The 21,622-nt window shown below is 45.0% G+C and overlaps 1 protein-coding gene across 1 annotated transcript in view; it reads left to right on the top strand.

Annotated features, from left to right (window-relative positions):
- PITPNA (phosphatidylinositol transfer protein alpha) overlaps positions 1 to 21,622 on the top strand; it is a 230,081-nt gene that overhangs the window by 8,324 nt on the left and 200,135 nt on the right. The window contains exon 2 of the mRNA XM_085649058.1: positions 14,617 to 14,647. Coding sequence (XP_085505184.1) covers positions 14,617 to 14,647 — 31 coding nt within the window. The remainder of the gene's footprint in view (positions 1 to 14,616; positions 14,648 to 21,622) is intronic.

The raw sequence follows: 21,622 nt of genomic DNA, 5'->3' as shown, positions 1-21,622 counted from the left end.
GGGACCTTATAAGTGTTTAGCTAAGCAACAGTTGCATAACTAAATACTTATAAGGTCCCAAAGCGAGACCTATTGGCTATGCAAGCGGCCACGAAAGTGATCGCGATCGTGATCACGATCAAACATCAAAACGGCCGCGAAAGTGAAAGTAATTGCGGTAAAGCGCGGCGCACGCGCACATGCACTGTAGCTCTATGCTGGCCTGGTAGCACTTTTTGGAGCCCTCTCAATAAGTCTGGCCAGACCAGCGCATGCGCTGGGTCAGGCGAGACCTAAAAACAGGCCATAAGACAAGAAGGGTCTTTACCACGTGACCATGGTCGAATTGGCCTACAGGGGAACCAAAAGCAGCCAGGGGGCGGATGAGTCATGCCAGCCTCAGTACGAGCAGGGACATCTCCCACCTGGCACGGCGACAGGAGCGCCTTGTCCCCACTGCACACGGGAGGAGGGCACGGTGCCTCGGACATGCCAATTACAACTTGTCCTGATAATATAAGGCTCACTCGGAGCCTAAAAAATTGTGCATTTTGGGTACCGGGACTCAGTACTACCCCCAGTGCATGGGCACTTATGTAGTGTTTTCTCACCACGTATACAATTATACATTTACTCCGGTTAATGCCAAGAGTCAATGTGTTTGCGTCCCAAATCGAAAGGAGAACCCCTCAAAACATACTGGTGATGTCTGGGAAGGCTCTTTCTGGGGAGTGAAATGACTTTGCTGTGGACAAATCCGGGGGAAAAAATGACCAGTGCTGTGTTTTAATTTTTTATTTTATTTTATTACATTTCTACATAGGTATTTACATCCCATTTGTATTTTTATATGGACGCATTATAGTGCACCTGCAGTAATTTCGGACTTCCTTGAAAGTAAAAATAAGTAAATAAAATACAAACAACGGCATAAATCCGGGGGTTAAATGTCTGACATTTCCGGTGATCTTCCTGCAGCGGGCCGCAGAGTCCAAGGAACTCAGGTTACATTTTAACGCCTGGACCCGAATCTGTCACCTTAAAGCTTTCTACACCTATCTCTGCAGCAGGTGCCCGTCCCACTGTGCAATATTAACAGCCTAACCTGCTATTAGGAGCTGTAGGAAATAGGAATACTCCACTCCCTAAGTGATATTCTTTCTAAAGCATACAGCACAGAGCTAGCACCATCTTTGTGTGCTTTGAATATAGTGCTTTGTAAAAGGCCACTTCTTCTTGGCACTGCGATAAGAGTTACTATTGCCAGATACAATGGAACTGCCCCAGAAGGGTATCAGCCGGGGCGGCCCTGTCCTGTATATGACTCCGTGGCCCTCTGTAGACAGATCGCCGGAGCAGGTGCTTTAACCACTTAAACGCTCTTAGGAGCTACACATGCTGTTCGTGTTGCTGTCATTATTTAAAGAATGGGCGTTCTGCAGGCCACAACCCAGGCGTGCCAGCGGCATGCCCTGGCATCCATCCAACGCCATGCCCAGAGCCAGCAAGAACAAGCATTCGACACTTAACACCCAGCAGCAAACGTCATTGACAGAGGATTCCACTCAGCTGGAGATCTCTCGCGCTCAATTCTTTCTAGCGCCCAGAAAAAACAGAAGCGGCTTCAGGTCTCTATATTCCCACAGTCTGGCGAACCGTTAAAACCTGATACTTTCATCCAGTAAGTTCAATTGAACTACAATCCCAGAATACAATTAATCTAATTGAAGGAGAGCCCACTCTAAAGCGTAATGAAATGACAAAAAGACAAAGTTTTGATTAAAATTCCTCTTTTTAATTAATCACGTATCAAAAAACAGCCAACCAACAACTCCCAGAATGCATTAGGGTGTTATGTAAAAGCCCGCCATTTGAAACCTGACTTGATTCACAGATGCATGAAATGATAGATGCACAATTTTATCTGTCGTAAATGCATTTTTATCACCAGTTCACGAATATTTTGGTGCATAACATGCTCAATTTGTGTCTCTCTCCTCCAGTGGGTCCCCTCAAGCCTTGTCCCGAGGAAGGCCTGTGCCCCGGTTCTCTGTAAAAAAAGAATTTGCTATGCAATAAGTCTCACGTTTACGCAAGTTTAAGCTATTGCCATTGTAAATGACAATGCCTTTTATTTATGTTTTTAAAACGAAAACAAAAATAAAAGGCATTGTTATTTGCAATGTCAATAGCTCAAACTCGCGTAAATGTGAGACCTATTGCATTGCAAATGCTTGTTGTTTTTCTAATTGAGACACCGGAAGTGCAAAAGATAAGACATGGGTCCCATTCTCACTGTGACATGCGATTCAAGCTGCACCTCGCCGATAAGGCCCAACAGGTTGGACTGTTGTATTGTGGTTGGACTAGCCCAGGTCTGGTATACATATGACTGGACTTTGTATGAAGTTGCATTGGGGGCAAAAACAATGGACTGGAATGCAGCACAGAGTATCGCAAAGCATAGCCATTAAACTTTGGAATACAAATGTTGAAAGCACCACTTATGAAGACGGTTCTGAAAAGTAAAGCAGGAAAGCACAAGATCCATAACTTAAAGTAAGCAGAGAGGTTTCGTACTATGCTTCTTCTCACTATCGGAGGAAACGGAAGGGCGATTCAGTATCTATGCCAGTGTGATTATTATAAAACCTTTTTTCCATTTTAATTTCAAATCTCTTTATTGAAAATATATTTAAGTATAGAGGGTGATTACCTAAAACTAGCATGTTAAACAACCATGAACTCCTTTTCTGGCTATGCAGTTTCATTATCTCGCATCTCTTCTTGGGAGGTAGGATTCCTTCTTTAAAAAAAAAAAAAAAAGAACATTCCTATTTCTGAACTTCTCTCTGCCTTCCCTTTCTTAAGCATCTCCTGGCCCAATTCAGGTGAATTGCCAAACAAAATGACCCCCTTACTTCTCCAAAATCTCTCCTGTATTTACACTACAGCTGCACAGCTCTGAGCTCTAGGTGCATGCATGCACATCTCTGTTGTGGGTTCATGTCTGGATAGGTTAGTACTCAAGATATGTGTCCTTACAGCTTAAGGTGTACAGAATGCCTGCACAGCTCTTCACCCTGGCTGTGTCTCAGGTTTTAGCTCTTGATTGTCCATACAGCTTAGGGTGTACAGTTTGACTGCTCAGCTCGAAGAGTATGTTAGCAGAGTTCACGCATTGGGTGTATTTCAACACAGTCCAGGTGTATAATTCGCTTGCACAGCTCTCCACTCTGGGTGTTCACCTTCAGGGTTTGGATTAAACAATGTCTGTAACCTCCACGCTCTGAAAGTAGGTCGGAAAGAGTCTGCATTCTCCTGGCTTTAGCTCAGCATTTTATTGTAAGACAAATTGGCGTTCCCTGTAGGATAGCCCTTGTTTGTTGCTATAGAAATAAACACCAGACATGAACTTATGTAATGAGGCAGTATCGAAGAAGTAGTAGAATTTGAACGCCCTGGCTCCTATAATGATTTTTGCCTGCTGGTAGTTATGGTAAGGTGGTACCGGTAAGGAATAATGAAGGACCCTGTTCCTTTTTAAAGTGACAGATTTTGAGCCAAATGATGCTATGCTGTTTGTTTTTCGACGGATGTTTGGGTGGTGTAGAAGACAGTATTGAAATGAGATAGTGCTCATATTTCATAACTAGGAGAGGAGCGCCATTCTATCTGAACAGAAGTGCTATCTTCTATGAAACCCTCCCTTCCTAATCTGTAGTTCTGGAAATTTAAGTGCGTACCCTCACAATATGGGTGCCATGCTTTTTGACCTGGCAAGAAGCTTGTCCTTTTAGATTGCCGTAGAAATCACAATTTGATTTAGCAACATGACCAGGAGTAGCCCCTCTGCAAATGTTGTGTACTGGGTAGATCAGCATGAGGGTTTAAATGACTGTGTGCTGGTCTGGGTTGCCTGTGGCAAGAGTCGAGGTCACATATATCTTACACGGATAAACCAATTCCTGAACTTGTGTTGCGGGGGCTTAACTGAAAAGTTACATTTCTGAATTCTTCATAATTTGCATACTCACCAACAGGCCCATTGTTATGAGAGTCCCCTTGAACCAGTCCAGGCTTTTATGCTAACTACATTTTCATGCTTGTGTTGCATTTTTCTTATGCCCTTTTAGTACTATTGTCCTACAAGTTTCAACATACAGAGCAATATTAGCTAAAAGAGACAGGTGTCTGCTTGTGTAGCATTTCTTTTGACGTCGTGGAGCAGTTCTTGGCTGCTGGACAATATCCTTGGTGGGTAAAGTGTTTCCCAGTGTTGTCCCAAATCTGCCACTAAGATTGGATAAATAAGTTTTTTCCTTTCGGCATGTGACTGTGGTGTATGTAACCACTCAAGGCTGACTCTAGCAGTGATTAGAGTTTAGTAATTTGGATAAAACGTGACATTAAAAATAAGAAAATAAATTGCATGATAAGTCAAAGCTGTAATTCCTGAGATGAAAATGAATTTGAAGGTCTGTTTATAAAGTTTGTCAAAACAGGTCAAGTAAAACTATGACACAACAAAAATATGCAAGCTCCTTCTAGGATTCCTCCCTTCTCAAATGCATTTCTGATGGATGATTCTACCTGCAGATTCCTCACCTGTAAAATTATCCCAGGTATCCGACTGGATCTGGAAATTTCAAAACGCTCACGTAGTCTTTGGGGGGTGTCAGCTTTGTCTGTATGCCAAGAGTGGCGTCACATGACTCCATCCAAGCCATATAACACCCATGCAGCAGCATCAGTTCCCTTTTTCCTGCGCCTTTGACGCTGGTCTGGAGTTTGCTCTCTTCTGAGAGATGTGCATTTCTTCCACACAAAAATCTAAGCGCCATGCTATGTCTCAGCCCAAGCGATCTGATTGTATGCACTGTAGGGACTGCAAGGGGCATCATCACTGTCCCATTCCATCTGTCTGTGGTGCCTGGATTCTGATCATAATTCCTGTTTTGCAACTCCTGCTTCAGCATTAATAGAAAGACCATTAGGTAGAGCAAGGCCAAGCTTTTTGTGGCCTGGACCCGCAATGATAAGAAGTCGTCGTCATTCAGGATCCTGGCCAAGATCGTCGTCTTCTTATTCTTTGAAAACTAAGAAGAAGCACACGAAAGGCTCTGGAAGCGGCGAGTCTCCTAATCACACCTGGTTTCCCAAAGAATTGTCATCCTCTGACCCGGAGTTGGTCAACAAAGGGCCTACTGACCCTGCTAAGCTCTGTGCCTTCACTTCTGCCAGACCTGACCTTCACAGTTGCACTGACATGGATGCCTGCCTTCCCAACCCCACCGGCACCCTTCTGGCTGGATCCTTCAGGGCAGCATCTACCAGAGTTCCTGGGGCTGGGTACGGAACTAGCAGTGTTTTTTAATGTGATGATTGACATTTTCAGGCATTGAGCCCTTCATGGGCTCTGTCTCAATATGGCCTCCCCATGTTCATGCCTATAACGCAGGCCCAGGAGCCCCAGTGCCATCTACATCCTTAAAACCAGCAGCCAACTACACTGTTCTGGCATCATATGTCACCGCCTCCACTGAAGCTGCACCTGGTGCCATTGGGGCCTTCTCCACCGCCTACGGAGCCCCCACCTCAGTAGAGATCTTGAAGGGTAGCTCAGCGGCTGGTTGATGAAGAGAGCTGCAGGCAAAGAATCTGCAATATCTTGGCCCGATTTTGAACCTCTGTCCCGAGGTTGATGAGGAGGCTGAAAACCTGTATGAAATTAATGGCCTGTGCCTAGACACTTCACAAGAGATGGCATGAAGTTTCCTGCTGCGCCACCAAATCCAGATGTCCTCTCCCTTTATTTGTTGGTTAAAAAGGTGGCTGAGGTTCTAACTGCCAACAGCTGATGTTAAAATGAATGTCCTCACTGAGGGTCTTCTCGTCATGTAGCCAACCTCCGAACTGTTATTGCTTTTCAATTAGGCCTTTCTGGACCCTGTACTTGCATCATTGGAGATGTAATCTGCTCCGGTGGTCAACCGTCTATTGACCGGATGCTACTGTCCCAGTCCTTGGAACCCTTCCTTTTTTTCTACTCACTTTTCACCTGAGAGCCTAGTGATCCAGGCTTTATATCCCTCAGTCACAAAGCACATTTAGTACAGCCTCATCGGACAGGTAATCTAAGCAGCTAGAAGCATTGCAGGGGGGGCTTCTCAGCAGGTAGCATGGCCCGAAGTCATTGAATGCTAGTTACCTTCTGGCACATTATATCCACGTCCTATGGGGTCTGGGCCAAACGATTGTACTGCATGTCCCAGAAGAATTGCTGGACCATTTCCGGGAGGTTATTAATGATGGGCTGAGTGCTTCTAGGCCAATCATAAAGTTGTGCCATGACACGGCTAACTCAGTGGCCTGGGTCAGTCTTCACTGGACGCCTTACCTGACTCAGGAATTCTGGCTTCCCAACAGACGTGCAAGCCAACTTGATTTACCTGCCTTTAGATGGCACAAGATTGTTTGGCAAGAAAATGGATGCTGCCTTTGAGAGGTTTAAGTCCACCAAGGCCACAGCATGCTCCTTAGGTCTTCAGCAAGTTCAGACCCAAAGAGATTACAGGTCATTTCGTCACTTTTGGGGATTCACAACAGGATTGCTGCTCCCAAAAGGAAAAACCTATCGGCTGCAGGGGCAACAGCCCCAAAACCACCTGGTCTGTCAATACAAGGACCATGGTAAGGGCCGTGAATCCACCCAGCAACCTGTCTCCTCCTTCTTCCCTTGCTCCCCCACCCACACTTCCAGGAAAGCGGTCTTTGTTCTCTATACCTAACACACTCAGAGCCTGTGGTAGGGCAAGTGCCCTTTCTCCCGGCCTGGAAGGCCATTACTTCTAACCAATGGGTTCTTCAAATTGTAGAAAGAGTTTACATCCATCCCTTCCTTCAAGCACCCTGTGTTCCTCTACCCCCTCCTTCATCCCCGTTATGTTCTAAAAATGTATAGAGCGAGTTGCTGCTCCAGCAATGGTGTCTCCCAGTGCTAGTCCAAAATAGAAATGAACTGCAACAGGAAGAAAATGCTTCAAAGAAAATCCTAAGAAGAAAAAAGCCAGGCCTTCAGAATTTTCCTGTAGGACAAGTGGTTCTGGACATTCCTGATAGGAAGCACTTTCCAGAGAGCTAGAGCATTTGCACGAAAAGAGCAGCCTCTCACTCTTACAATAAGAGGTACAGTAGCCTGATTAAGATCAGCAGAACGCAGGGGATGTGAGGGTCGATAAGGGGATAACAAATTAGACAAATGGGGCCCCCTGGGAGAATAAGATCTTATGGGCAGTACACAGGGTCTTAAAGTGTGCACGCTTATCTACAGTGAGGCAGTGCAGTTTATAAAAGAGGCCAGAAGCAGGGCAACATTTTGACAAAATCCCCTACTCTGAAACACCTGCCCATTCTACAGAAGGAAGTGGGGAAAAAAAGAGAGGTGGAGCTAGTGCAGGAACAAGGGGAGGTTGCTACTTCCTCTGTTTCCTTGTGATAAAAAAATGATGTGGTCTGCACTCAATCCTGGACTTCAGTTGAACTTCTTTCTCAAGAAGGAAAAGTTCAAAATGCTGACCCTAGCGTAGGCTTTGGAAGTTGGAGACTGGATGGTGTCACTGGACCTGCAGGACTTGTACTTCCACGTCCCAATCCTGAGGTCTAACCAGAAATATTTGTGGTTTGTAGTGGGTTCTATACACTACCAGTTTGCAGTGCTCCCTTTTGGATTGACATTGGCACCTTGAGTCTTCATGAAGGTGATGTCAGTAGTTGTGGCCCACCTCAGTAGGTTGGGCATCCCATTCTCTTGTACCTGGACGACTGGCTAACACAAGCCGGCTCGCCAGATGTGGTGTTACGCCATCTGTAGTCGACGGCATCCCTGCTGTTAAACCTGGGCTTTTCCATCAGCGAGTCCAAACCATACCCTAATGACTCTCTTCAGTACTGGATACCACCCTTTTCATCGCCTTTCCTCCTCCTCAGGGGCTTACAGAGATGCAAGAAATTGTCCCATCCTTCCAGCAAGGCATGCGAGCTCCAGTCCTAAATGCCCTAAGATTTTTTTAGATCTGCTTGTTTCTTGCATTCTCCAAGTCATGCCTGCATGTTGGTACTTGAGGGCCCTATAGTGGTGCCTCTATAGGCAGAGGCTCCAGTACGAGGGAGACCTGTTGGACTTCATCTTGATTTTTCCAGAGCTGCAGCAGAAGTGGTATGTTGGGGTAATGAGGCGAACCTTACCTGCAGGATGGGCTTCACTTCCCCTGCAACCATGATTATGGAGATGAAGGATGCCTCCACATATTGGTGGGGAGCTCACCAGGAGGATCTAGAGATCAGGGGCCTCTGGTTTCCAGGAGAGCATGTCCTTCATCTCAACCCGATGGAACTCCTGGCAATTCGGCTGGCGATCAAGGCCGCCTTCCCCTCCATCTAGGGTGAGTTTGTCTAGATCTTAATGAACAATACAACGACGATGTGGTGTGCCAACAAGCAAGGGGGGGGGTAGAGTCTCGCCTTCTTTACCTGGAAGTGTTGAGACTGTGGCCTTGGGCACATTGCCAGAGGATCAGGCTCACTGACAATCATCTAGCAGGGTCTCTGAACGTAGCCAGCCACCTGAGCCTGTGTTATCTTGCCAGTCACAAGTGGGGGGTCTTCTAACAGACGTAGTCCAGAACTTCTTCACTCAATGGAGCACACCTCAGATGGACTTGTATGCCTCGTCTGAGAATGCTCAGTGCCAGCAGTTTTGTTTCCTCCTTTTCTTTTGCGTAGAGCATTGGGAGACTTGTTTCAGTTGAGGTGGAACTTTCAGCTGCAGTACACTTTCACCCCCCCCCACACCTCCCCGCCCTTCATTTCTTGTTTCTGATGAGGATTTGCCATACCAGCTCCAAGACATTCTCATGTCCCAGAAGGGTGCGGTTCGCAGACCTTTGGCACTTTTCCCTTTGTCCCCACTCAAGCTGGCATTCAGACTGGATCTCCTCTCTCAGTTGGAAAGGATTGTGCTCCATCCCTATCTCCAGAGTGTCCACCTACATGCTTGAGGTTGAGCAGAGACATTTAACCTCTTTTGAGCTGCCACTAGAGGTGATGTATGTCATCCTTACAGCATGTCATCTCTTCGCCTAGTCCGTCTACTCTGGTAGATGAGGCATAAGGAGCAGACAATGGAATTGACCCCCTTGCAGGTAAAGTTGTCTCAGGTTCTTCAATCCCTTGCTCAGTGTGGTTGGTATTGCCACTGTCAAAGAATATTTCGCGGCATCTCCTTTCCTCTGTTTGCCAGACTAGCAATTCCTTTTTAAGTCTCTAGTTGTGCGGTTTTTAAAGAGGTTGACAAATCTGCATCCTCCAACTCCCTTTGTGGTGCCCCAGTGGACCCTTAATCTAGTGTTAAACTTTGTTGTGGGGACTCCATTTAAACCCCTTCGTTGCTGTCCTTTATGGATGTTGATGTTGAATGTGGTCTTTTTATTAGCAATTACTTCGGCCAGAAGGGTAGGTGAGCTGCAAGCTCTGCCTTTTATATTCTCTCTTAACTACACTTTCCTGTATGAGTTAGTGATGTGAACCATGGCTGATTTCCGTACGGAAGGTGGTCACTCGCTTCCACCTGGACCTATCATCCTCCCAACCTGTTACCGCCCGCCCCACCCCATGAACGAGGAGGAGTGTTTGCATAAGTTGGATCCTTGCATGGGCTGTAGACTACCTAGACCTCGCAAAAAACATATAATGACCAGCTCTTCGTGGCATATTGTGGTGCCAAGAAGGGCAAAGTCCTACATAAGCATGCCGATCCTTTCCGGGTAGATCTTTCTCTGCATCAAACCTGCTATGGATAGGTAAAGAAGGAACCTCCAGAAAGGATCAGAGCCCATTCCACTAGGGCTAAATTAATCACATCTTGACTTGCAAGAAAGGTTCCAATTGCAGACATATGCAAAGCAGATACATGGTCATTGCTGCACATCTTTGCCAAACATAGCTACCAGGGTTCTGAGGCGCATAGAGACGACTACTTTCCCAGATCGGTCTTGCAGGATTTTATAATAAAACTATCTATCAACCCCCGTCTACATACAGAACCACTGTGCCACCTATTCTGAAGCTGAGGAACCTGCAGATAGGAGTATCCATTAGGAGTAAAAATTACCTCCCTGCGATAAGGGATCTTCCTGATGGATACTCTGTCTACCTGGAGATTCCTCATTGACCCGTCTGCCTCCCCCCTTAATGCTTTGTTACTGTGAAAGTTAATAGATTACAGATAAGTGTCTATCCATGTCCGTTTGTCCTTTGTCTTGAAAGCTTGGAAAAAATGGATGAAAACTGACATCGCTGAACCAGAGTGGGTGCCATGTGGTTTTGATGACATCATGTGACGCCACTTCCAATGTTTAGACGTAGCCGACGCCCCCTACTAGCGATGTGAATGCTTTGAACTTTCCTGATCTATTCTGATGCCTGGGATAATTCTGCAGGAGAGAAATCTGCAGCTAGGTAGAGTATCCACCAGAAAGATGTTTACCACAGGTAAGTAACTTTTTCTTATTGGGTTTTCATGCTAGGTACCAGATTTCCTTAACATTGAGCCATATATCCTGTAAGTGTTCCCAGAACCCTTCATGTCTTGTGACGTCATACTAATGTTTTCTTCTTTTGCGTGCTTTTTTTAACAATTTAGTATAGCGGAGGTGCCCGGCCTAGAAACACAATGTATCTCGTTAGAAATGACACGTCTATTCTCGTTGCGAGGCTCTGCACCTAGTGGGTTGAGGACTTTATGGCTGAGTTCACAGCAAGACAGTTCCAGGAAATCAAGTAGGCCCCATCCCCAAACTTATATATATGCTCCACCCAAGTTATTTCAAGTCAAGTCAAAGTATGCTTTATTCGAATTTCATTCATAAAAGCAAGATACATTTTCACAATAAACAATTACATACAACAATTTAAAATAGAGATTAAATTCCAGTCAAGGCATCAAATACGAGACATACTTTGCAAAGTTTTCTAACTTGGGTAATAACCCTAGGAAAAACATACTGTTCTATTATCAATGACAAGTATATAAAAATATTGTAAATAGAGATGAATTAAAAAATGATACAGGAGATAAAATGCAGAAAAAGATAATAACATAGCAGAGAATAGTCAAAAGACTAGCAGTCTCTGCGTAATCAAGAGAGTAGTCAAATGGCTAGCAATCTCTGTCTGATCGACCACGCCCATCCTAGATACTTTGCGGTGGCTACTGAAATCCAGATCAAAGTGCTAGTGCATATAATACGCAGGGCTACAATACTACTGGTTGTTCCTAGGTTTTTACACATCGGGGACAGCCAAATACGCCTTGGTGTTGCATAAAATTTACAGGAGAATAAAAAATGTCCGTTGGTTTCATTATTAATACCACAAACAGGGCAACTATCACAAGATCCCCCTGCCCACTTAGCTGTCAAAGATTTGAGGGGAAGTGCACCTGCCCTCAGTTGAAAAAGGAGTTTCCTTTCTCCTGGCCTGGTTATAATATCCCAGTATGGTTCTAGACAGGGATACATCTTGGCCTCTAAAAATTCTCCAGTGATAGAACCAGCTCTGGAGCTACTCCAGAGCCGGCATGCAACCAACTCCCAATATGTGGTTTTTAAAGTACTTTTGGATGGAAAAGTGGCTCTCGCCGGATCTTCCCAGAGTGAGCACATACCAAGCTCAGACAGGGATGTCCTAAGTGATTTTAACCATCCAATTTTGTGGTGTACATCAGATCGTATGATGTCTAAAAAACCCTCTGCGTAAGGAGAGAGCGCAGGAGTCGTCCATAACCTGCGCCAATATAGGATCGGGCGAAGATGTACCAGATCTGAAACTGCTCTTCTACCCAGATCATATTTAAGGGGCAGCAATGGTGTGCTTTTAGGGACACCAGTTATTGCCCTGAGAAATTTGTTTTCTGAAGATTGGAGTGCAGCCACCTTCTCAAAGCCCCAAAGCTCGGCACCATAAAGCGCAGAGCCTAGAGCCTTTGCCAAGTTATTGTTCATGTGGTTCTGCCAAAATAGCATGCCTCGTGTTTTAGGTTAACTCTGCATACTAGATATTCAGTGGGGCACTGTTCTTATGTTAGAACAGTTAAGATCCATTGTGCCTCTTCTCATTTTTGAAGTAGAAATGTGATGGAGTGTAGCTAGAACTCACAACAGGGTCTCTCACAGAAGTATCCAACTTCAGAGCTCCCTATCTTGAAAAGGGGCTGTAGAGATCAATCGTTTGTTATGAGGGTTTCCCATGGCACATCAGGCATCTATTGGACTTATTGGTGTGACTAGTTTTCCCTGGGAGCTGGTGTTTAGGTTCCAGGTCCAAATACACCTTCAAACTGTAACTGTAAGACCGAGAGAGATGGTTCAAACTTTTTCGGAATTTAGTCGACCGCTGCAGGCAGTAGGACTGAATCACCAGACCTTAGGCAAACCTTTGTGCCCTTAGTTGATGGGGCAGTGTAGCTCGAATCAGTTAAAACTACGTATGCACTCCACACTGACAGCATTTCTTTTCCAAACCATTCAGGACTTCAGTCCCTACACACCTGTATTCTGCCCAAGGATAAGAGAGTTAATCCTTTGCAATCAGACTCCTAATATCTTTTGTGTCGGCCTTGTACTAGTATAAACAAAATTCCTTGTCCGAGTTCATGCAAGCTTGTACATATATATTTTGTTACTGTATCCTTTTGTAAGTGTGTTGTTCTGCTGTTTCAGCAGCTGCCACCCCTTGACTTGTTCTCTCTGTTGGGCAGGTTTTCCAAGTAGTGCCATTGGAATCTTTGGACAATACCGTTCAAGTATGTGAGGCCTAGTATGTCTCCAAATAAGACTGTCTCCTTTAATGTGGTCCTAGGAGAAAGAGGGGAAGGTATTCTCTCAGTAGGACTGTTTCGAAGAGTGGAAAGAGTGTTAGGGGAAGATTGGTCTCAGTGGATGATGTTGAAATAGAGTGGAAGCAAGGGGGTATTGGCCCGGGAATTATTGGTAGCGTTATTGGACTCCCTTCTCCCAGGGTAAGAGCACTTTGGCTTGGACCTTAGTCCTCTGTCACAGATTTTTCCCCGTATATCTAGAACTGCACAGTTCCATGGCTTAGCTTAGGAGCCCAGCCTTGGCAGAGACGCCTATTCAGATTCATCATCCCCTCACTCATCTTCCCAGCCCATTCACACATTGTTTCATGTGGAGTTCTAGCTCGTCCCAGCTCCGTTGCATTAGTTGTTTTGATGACTTCCCTTGTCAGTGTTGGAGACTTATGTTGTTTTTGTGACAGTGACATATTCTACACTGAGCTCCCTTCATCAGTTTAGCCCCTGGAAATGCTTGGTATTTGGTGGCTCTCTCTTTCCTTTAGCAGGGTCACACACAAATGGATAAAGAAGAAATTACTCATCATAGTTGGCTAAATGCAGGGGCCAAGAGAGGTGTACTTCAAGCTCCCTATCTTGCCTTCACTGTTGTGCAAGGAAGAAGCTGGGGGCAGTATCTAGAGCTCCTCCATCCCACAAGAGAATTGCTCCAAAGCATATGCTAAAACCTCCTCGTCTAGTAACTGTAAAACAGACAAAAAGGAGAGCAGTGGAGTTAGACCTATCTCGCGCCTTCATGATTGTCACCAAACGCTGGCATTAAACCATACCAAGAGGTATATGTTTCTTACTGATACAGGCATAGCTAATGGGCCATACTTTGAGATTCTGCTCTTCTTCACTTGAAACCCACACAGGGATAATTGTAGTCATACTCGTCACTTGCTCCCCTCCCAGTTCGCTAGGTTCCAGTTATTATCTTACCCTTTATTGTCCCTTTCGATTGTAACCTTTTGTTTGATATGCATATGTGATTTGTTTGGGTTGGTATTCCTTCTGATGATTGTACTGCAACTATTGCCTTTCTCTCCCTCAAATTGTAAAGCGCTCTGATATCCTTCGGAATCATGCTCGCGCTATATAAAACTTTATAAATAAATAAATACTTATGGCTTTTCACTATTACTTGAAGACCGGAATAATGGGACCATACCTAAAGTTACCTTACGTCCTTGCCCCAGTAACCTCCACAGGACTTTCTCCTCGTGGGTCACATACTCTAGTCCCAAAGAGCGCGGTCTATCTCACAGTGGCCCAGTTCTGTTCTCGTGGATCCACTGAGCATTAAGGGTGCTAGTTTGAAATTAATACTAGGTTTTTTGACCTGTATGAGCAGGCTCTTCACAAGATGCAATGGAAGGCTGTTTCCCGTGGCCTTTCTGTGACTAGAGCACATAGCTATTGTAGTGGACGTTTCAGTGATGTTCCCGCCTGTCCTATTGTAGTGATGTTTGTGTTGAGAAGTTTACCAGTTTATCAGTGTTGGCAGCATTAACCTTTTAGAGCAGCCCTCTGTGTTGGGAGTGCTAAAGTTTGACGGCATATATCGGTGTTCGTAAGCGGAAAAGTTTGGAAAGTTCTGACGTTTGAATTCTTGTTTAGTGATGTGCTAATGTGGAATCCTAGGGTTGTCTATTTGTGGGAATGGTTGTGTTGTGTGATTCCTGGACTGTTCTCACCCATGTTAATTTTTTTTTTTCCAGCCGAGTTCTCCTGCCGCTGAGTGTCGAAGAGGTAAGAGTTTTAGTCTTTTTTTCTCACAGTTAATAATTTTTGCTGACGTACTTCGTTTGTGCAGGGAGTTCCCGCTCAACCCGCCTCAGCCCCAGAATTGGGTGGGGCTGCTGATTCTTGGGCCTGGAGTTACTCACAGGGCTCCGTGACTCACGTTTTTTTTTCTGGCCTTCCAGAGGCACAGATAAAAAAAATAATCGCTGGTAAACTCCAGCGATATAATCCTCTGTCTTCCAACCCCCAGCGCAAATGGGATGAATGAATCTCTCGGTTGCTTTGTTTGGTGTTTTCGTATATTTGTGACGTGTTTGTGCGAGTGTTCTCTGGAAACTAAGGAACGGAAGTGTCAGCATAGAGCGAGGTCTTCTCTTGCTAGGATTGCGGTTGAAGTAGGATGGGCGTTTTAAAATCTGTTTAGGGTATTGTGGTCGTCGGGTGGGGCAGTGATGGTGATGCGAGGTAGTTATTGAAACCCTTGAATCATGACGTGGTAAATGAATCTTCCATGGCAAGAGCCATGGAGAAGTGAAACCGTGAGAGGGGAAATGAAATCTCGGTTGGAGGGGGAGGAAGGAACTGTGTGTCGATTAGAGGGGTGAAGATGTTATGGGGAGAGAGGGTTGAATCTAAAGTAAGAGGGATGAGTGGGGAAGGCTCTATTACAGGCTACAAGGTAAGAGGGGGGTACAAAAGGTGGGAGTGGGCATTATACTTAATGCAGGCGTTCAGCTGTTTCAAAGCACTTTGAAGCACTTGACCCCACACGGGTGCAAATAAAACAATAAGTGGATTCACAAAACGTGGGCAGTTGCAGAAAGAACTGTGTTGATCCATGCAATAAGAATACAGAATATTGCAGGTTTCTCAGAAGTGGGTATATTCTGTGGGTACCCCGCTTATTGCTTTACTTAACTTAGCATGCAAGATGGACAATAAGAATCTGGGGTACAAAGAGGGAAAAGAATTTCAAACTGTTAGACAAGGAGAGTGTGAAGAGTCTCATGTTGTGCTGGTAAATATTACCCACCATTACGGTAACCATGCATTTTCACAATATTTTCTAGTACTTAGTCAAAGGCAACCAAAAGGAAGCGAAGCGTTAGCGTTGCACCCACGCTGAACCAGAAATACCTGTCAAGCGTTGTTGTTCTACCACTGTATTTAACAACTGACTGGAATGCATGTACCTCCCTCCCTCAGTTTTGGATGCTTGGCGCAAGAGGTCACAGGAACACCAGCAGTACTGAACACAGTCCTACTTTGAGACAGACTTTGAGATAAATACTTGCATGACTTGATGTGCTTTGTCCTTGTTGTAGACTTCTTTCACCTTTTAAGTGCATATGTGGGGCTTGGCTGCTTTTTGCAGTGGGTGCCTCTGGATTAAATGGTCTAGCTGTCACCTTTTTCACAAGTTATGTTGAGTTTGGGAGGTCGACAAGATATTATTTTCTTTCATAATTAGTCTGTGTGATATGGTCTTTTGGCACTACGGAAGGGACCTGTACTAGGGGTTTGGGATAGAGTTTAGCTAGCATGTTCCATGGCTGAACTTGCTATTGTGTTAGGGCTGGGTAGTAAACTGCACACCCTTTGAGTTTACCTGCTTCCCTGTAGAGCAGATAGGACTGCTCCCTTCGAGGTTTACCCACTTCCCTGTGGAGAGATGGCCTGCCTAACTTCAATGCATCCGTCCTCTTTACCGGTCTGTGATTTTCCTCTTTTGGGCAGCAGAGTACAGGGACTGTTCCACAGACGAGTGTGGCTGAAAGCTTTCCTGCTGGTTGACTCAGTCCCCTCTTATGTAGCTACCCAGATCATTGCCCTCGCTTGTTAAAGGCCCCACTGTATGGTCAGACACTGTAACCATCACCCTGTAAACGAATGGGAGACCGAAATGAGGCTGTGGTGTGGGTGTCCTCGGATTGGGAAAAAGGGTCTCCGAGGTTCACGTCGCAGTTTGGGTGGCAATGCATGCGTCGGAAGTGAGTATGCACATTTTTTTTTAGAGGACACTTTACGAAGTTACTCCACTGTAGACCTGACATTCAGTGTGTCATTTAGTATCGGAAAGTAGTGTTTAGTGGAAAATAGAGTAAAGAGGTGTCTGGCCCTTTCTTGTGAGGCCAGCAGAGGAGATTAGGAGTTTACTCCAAATCGTACCTTGATCCATCTGATGCAGGGAACAGTAGATCCATTTAAGTAAGCAGTAGAATGCTTCCCTTGTTTGTGAATGAAATGTTCTTATCGCTAAGCATGCTTAATCTGTAGGATGAGGCAGCCTCCTGTAACCTTTGGACACATTTTTCCCAATCCCCGTTTAAAGTACCTGGTTGTTTGTGGCACTGCTTAGTTTGAGTGCTTATCTATCTCATACGGTAATTGGCATACAGTAATTGGGAGACCACAATGTCGGGGTCTGTGAGGCATATTGTCTTCTAGGGGTGCAATATCAGATAACTGGTGCACAAGCTCTGTCACTGTTGAAAGTTTTGAATCAAGTGGAATCTATGTGTTAACTTGTTATGCAAAGCTTAAATACTCAGCTTTACCATTTCAAAGCACTGTAATCAAAAGATGTAACTATTACCTAAATTAAAGGTGCCCTGTTTATTCACCCTGAGAGGATAAAAGGCTGAGTTGGCCTTGTCAGGAGTCATACTCGTGACCCCTAATCTGATTTCAGCAACTATTTTATATAGGGCATAGTGCCTTCATTCTAGCTTATTGGGATGACGTGGTTTGTGATAACTAGGATTTTTGTTATGGCCTAGTGTGTTTTGTGATCTGTCTGTTCTGAGGATTCCTATAGTGAAGTTCCTGCATATCTATATTAAAGATTCTCATAATGAAGGCTTCAATTTTTATTTGAAGCACTCTTTTCTGGAGAATTCCAAATGCTAGGCCTTTATGTATACGGTTTGCGTACAGTAAAATAGTTGGTGTCTGCTTATTACGCTTCCTGCTATAACCCTTCCTTACTCTGCCAAGCAATTCCTCTTTCCACCATAGAGCATTACCAGCTATTCATGCTGTCTACTTATGTTGACTCTTTGCAGTGCCCATCAGTGCTGACTCTTCATGCTGCGCTCGTATGTAAATCAAACTTACTCCGGAGTGTGATGGAGTTCAGTTTAAATTCCTTGATTAGCCACTTATTCACTTCCGCTAAGGCGACCGATACTGTGAGGATTGTGAAAATATTTTTATGGAAAAGTTACCTTTCTACTTTTTTGCTTTCTTGTTCTTCCTTCTTTCAATAACATCCTGCTCCTCCTGTGCATAACATTACCCCTCCTTCTGTATATAACATTTTCTCCTCTCCACTTATATGCTCATCCTTTTGCTCCTTTTTCCATGTTGTTCTCTCCTTGATCTTTCCTCTACCTCTGTCCACCGTTCAGCCACACTCTTGTACTCACTCCTTGTTTTTCTCCAATCAATAAAGATTTATAAAGCATGGCTAATCATCTGATAGCGTATCCAGTTGCTGGCAGGTCCAGGAGGCTCATTCGAACAGCCAGGTCTTGTGGGCCCTTCGGAGCTCCAGAAGTGAGGTGATGGTCTGGAGTTGCATGGGGAGGCTGCTCTAGGTCTTTGCTGTGGTGTGGAAGATGGAACGACCTCCACTTCTGCTTCAGTTGCTGGTGGAGTATGGACAAGTTACAGGGAGGCAGAGCAAAGTGTTCTCGTCGGTTGGTGGAACTTGACGGTGGTTGATATAGGCAGGTCTTTAGGTGCATAGGTCAGCAGCTTTAATTGGCATCTATTCTGTATGGTGAGCCAGTGGAGTTGTCTGAGGTGGGGTGTGATGCAGGTTCGTCAGCGAAGATAAGTATGAGCCTGGCTGTGGCGTTCTGTATGATCTGAAGGAGGTGTGCAGCGATTCTTTCCTGTTCTTCGTCTTTTCTTTCATTTTTGTTTGTCTTTTCTCTCCATCTTCTCTTCAACCTGCAACAGAAACTTTCCTGAGCCCTCCTAAGCAAAGCTTCCAAGTCAGTGGGCAGCCTGGGCCGCTGTTTTACAAGTCAGAATGACGGCGCTAGAATTAAATGGTCTGTGGGCTTTAAGAAAGGCATTGTTAACTAAACATCAACTTCCTACGCAAGGCAGAGATATTGGCTTTATAAATTCTTGTTTGTTATTTATGTAGTTGCACATTGGTTACAGATTATTTTATATTAGGTCCGTTATGTTTTGTGTGGGTTTTATTTGACCAACGACTCAAAATTTAGCTCAGCTTGTTAACTGTTCTTGGGAGACTGGGTTTGTAATGGTTTCACCTTCACGTAAACTGCTTAGTGAGGTCAAAATAAGGAATGGTGACTTGTGAAAAGTGCTTCGGAATAGTAAGGTGCAAAAACAACAGTTGATGGACAGAATGCAGAACAATGTCATACATTCACCCCCGAACAGAGATCTGGGCCTAAATCCATCGTTTTTTTGCTCACCATGCCGTTCCAGTTTGAACCCAGCCATATGCAAATCAGTCTTGACCCTGTGCCTCATGGGTACAGTCCAGCCCGGGCAGTTCGGGCTGGACTGTTTCCATGAGGCACAGGGTCCAGACTGATTTGCAAATGGCCAGGTCTAAACTGGGGTGGCATGGTGAGCAAAACAATGATGGATTTAACCCAGATCTCTTGACTGGGGGTGAATGTTTTGATTTGTTCTGCATTCCGTCCATCAATTGTGTATCTTTTGCTCAGAATAGTAAGGTGGCACAGTGCACAACAGTTTAGTGTCACTAATAGCAAGCACACACTTTAGGTGCAATTTTTAGGTCGAGCCTGCGTGAGCAGACGCTCTTGCTTGCAAGACTCGGGTTCAGTAATGGCCTTAGAACCCACTCATTTCTTGCCATTCTTTGACATCATTGTTGCTCTTATTTGCTACCTTGTAATTTTGGCAGCTCTTTCCATGCGTCGCGTCCTTTTGTTTCTGGGGCGCACGGAGCAAACACAGATTAATTGTTATGTTTGGTTAGTGTCCTTCCTCTAGCCATCCGCTGCTCGCGCCGTGATTCAGGTGCAAGTACTTACTTTTAAAAAATAGCTACAGGTCCACCTGTGTCATTTAACTAAGGTATGCTGTCCTGGCACATAGCATCCTAGCTGGGTAGACTGATAATACTCGTGCGGACTGACAGACTTAGTAACAATCTAGTGCCTTTGAGCAGCCTTGTAACTTTGTTGCACTCTCCTCTTCAGTTAGTCTGCAACCATTCTTATGTTTAACCATTTTCATGTGACATTTTCATGCCTTGTAAATTATTGGTAAGAAACAACAACAACTCTCAACTGGTATCATTCGACCAAGACAAATAATTTGCACGTAAAAAACATTACAAAGGAGAAAAGGAAGACTTAAGGAGAGAATAATTTGAGAAAAAACATACTGTATTGAATTAGAAAAATTACTTACATAAAAACATGTATAAATTTAAATGATCCAAAAAATGAAGCAGTAATAACAGCACTGTACATAAAGTTAATATACCATAAAGACAACCCGGACTTGTACTTGGTGCTTAAAGTGTACGTGACACGAAGACGGCGACGCAAGTGACAAGGTGAGATCAGCAAGGGACGGCGCAACGTGAAGTGAAAGTGAATAATGGAACAATAATTACAAGGTTCTGAATTCAATTTTCGACATTTAAGATTGTAAATTATTGGTGTCATTGCAGAAGATGCATTCACCCGAAGCCATCGTAATGCCTGAACATCGCTTGTTTCATTCCGCAGAGCACGCATTAACGCCTGTTTTTTTTAATAAAACTGTCTGCTGCCTTTCTCACAAGGCGCACATTTAGTTCTTTCAGCACCCTGCCGAAGAGAGGTGTCCTGATCAGTTATATAATACATAGGTCTGCTTGCGAGCTGTGAGGCGCGGGGTGAAGCGGAGTGCACTCTGCGCCAGCGGAGCGCGCACGTGTGTTACGCACTCGTGATTAATCCAACAAGTTGCTCGTGGAGAACGAGTCCTTAGATGAGGGACAGCATAGGAAAACAGTTAAAGACGGTCACTCCTGAGATGGAGACAAAAGGTCACTTGGTAGCAATGGACACCGGTTCTCTTGTGATTAGGGTGGTAAATACCGTGGGGCCACAGTCCAGTGCACACGTCATGTCACCGAGCCACTGGCGTAACGAAACTTGAGGTCCCCCCTGCAAAGTATGTGGAGGGGCCCCCTCCGGATACAGGTGCCGCCCTAGAGCTTGCCCCCCCTCCCCCCCCCCCCCCCCCCACCCCCGGCATTACCACCACCACGGAGGCTGCGCGGGGGCTGGGTTACGCCACTGCACCGAGCAAATTGGCCCGGGTAAAATCACATAGTAAGTCAGCAACTTGATACACACGTGACGTATATCTCTCACTCAGAGGCTTGTAACGCACTCATTGGACAACGCACTTATGCACACTTCCCATGCACACAGACATTGTCTATCAAGCCGTAAACACTCGCTGAAATACTTGTACGCCTTAAAATATCCTGTTGTCAATCTTGGGTTGTTAAGTCAGTTGAGACTTAATTGTTGCTTAGATGTTGGTCTTTAGCGTATAGTCTGCACTGCACGTTCATTGAGCCCATGCGAGGCCTCGACTGCTGCTGCCTTATTACATGACCACTCTCCACCCTCGGGTGATGTCGTCTTTACATGCAAATAAAAATGTATTTTAAAAACATTGCTTTCAAACGCATTGAAATGGCATACACCATCAAACAAACTCTTTTTCGCTCAGACAATTCCCACACATACCACCACTTACATTCTTGAACTCCTTCATTTTCTCAAACACACTCATACTCCCAGTCCCCTCCCCATCCCTGATTGATCTCCCCCACCCACATCCCATTCCTGTTTCTTCTCCCCCTTCCTCACCAGCCCCCCACCCTGTTTGTTCTCCCCTACCACCCGCCCTCCCAGTTTTTTCTCCCTACAACTCTGTTTCTTCTCCCTTCCAGCCCTG

This window comes from Triturus cristatus, chromosome 3_2 (genome assembly GCF_964204655.1).
Source record: "Triturus cristatus chromosome 3_2, aTriCri1.1, whole genome shotgun sequence".
Classification (NCBI taxonomy): Eukaryota; Metazoa; Chordata; class Amphibia; order Caudata; family Salamandridae; genus Triturus; species Triturus cristatus.
Note: the sequence above shows the minus strand (reverse complement) of the source record. Positions and strands in the feature narration are given on the sequence as shown.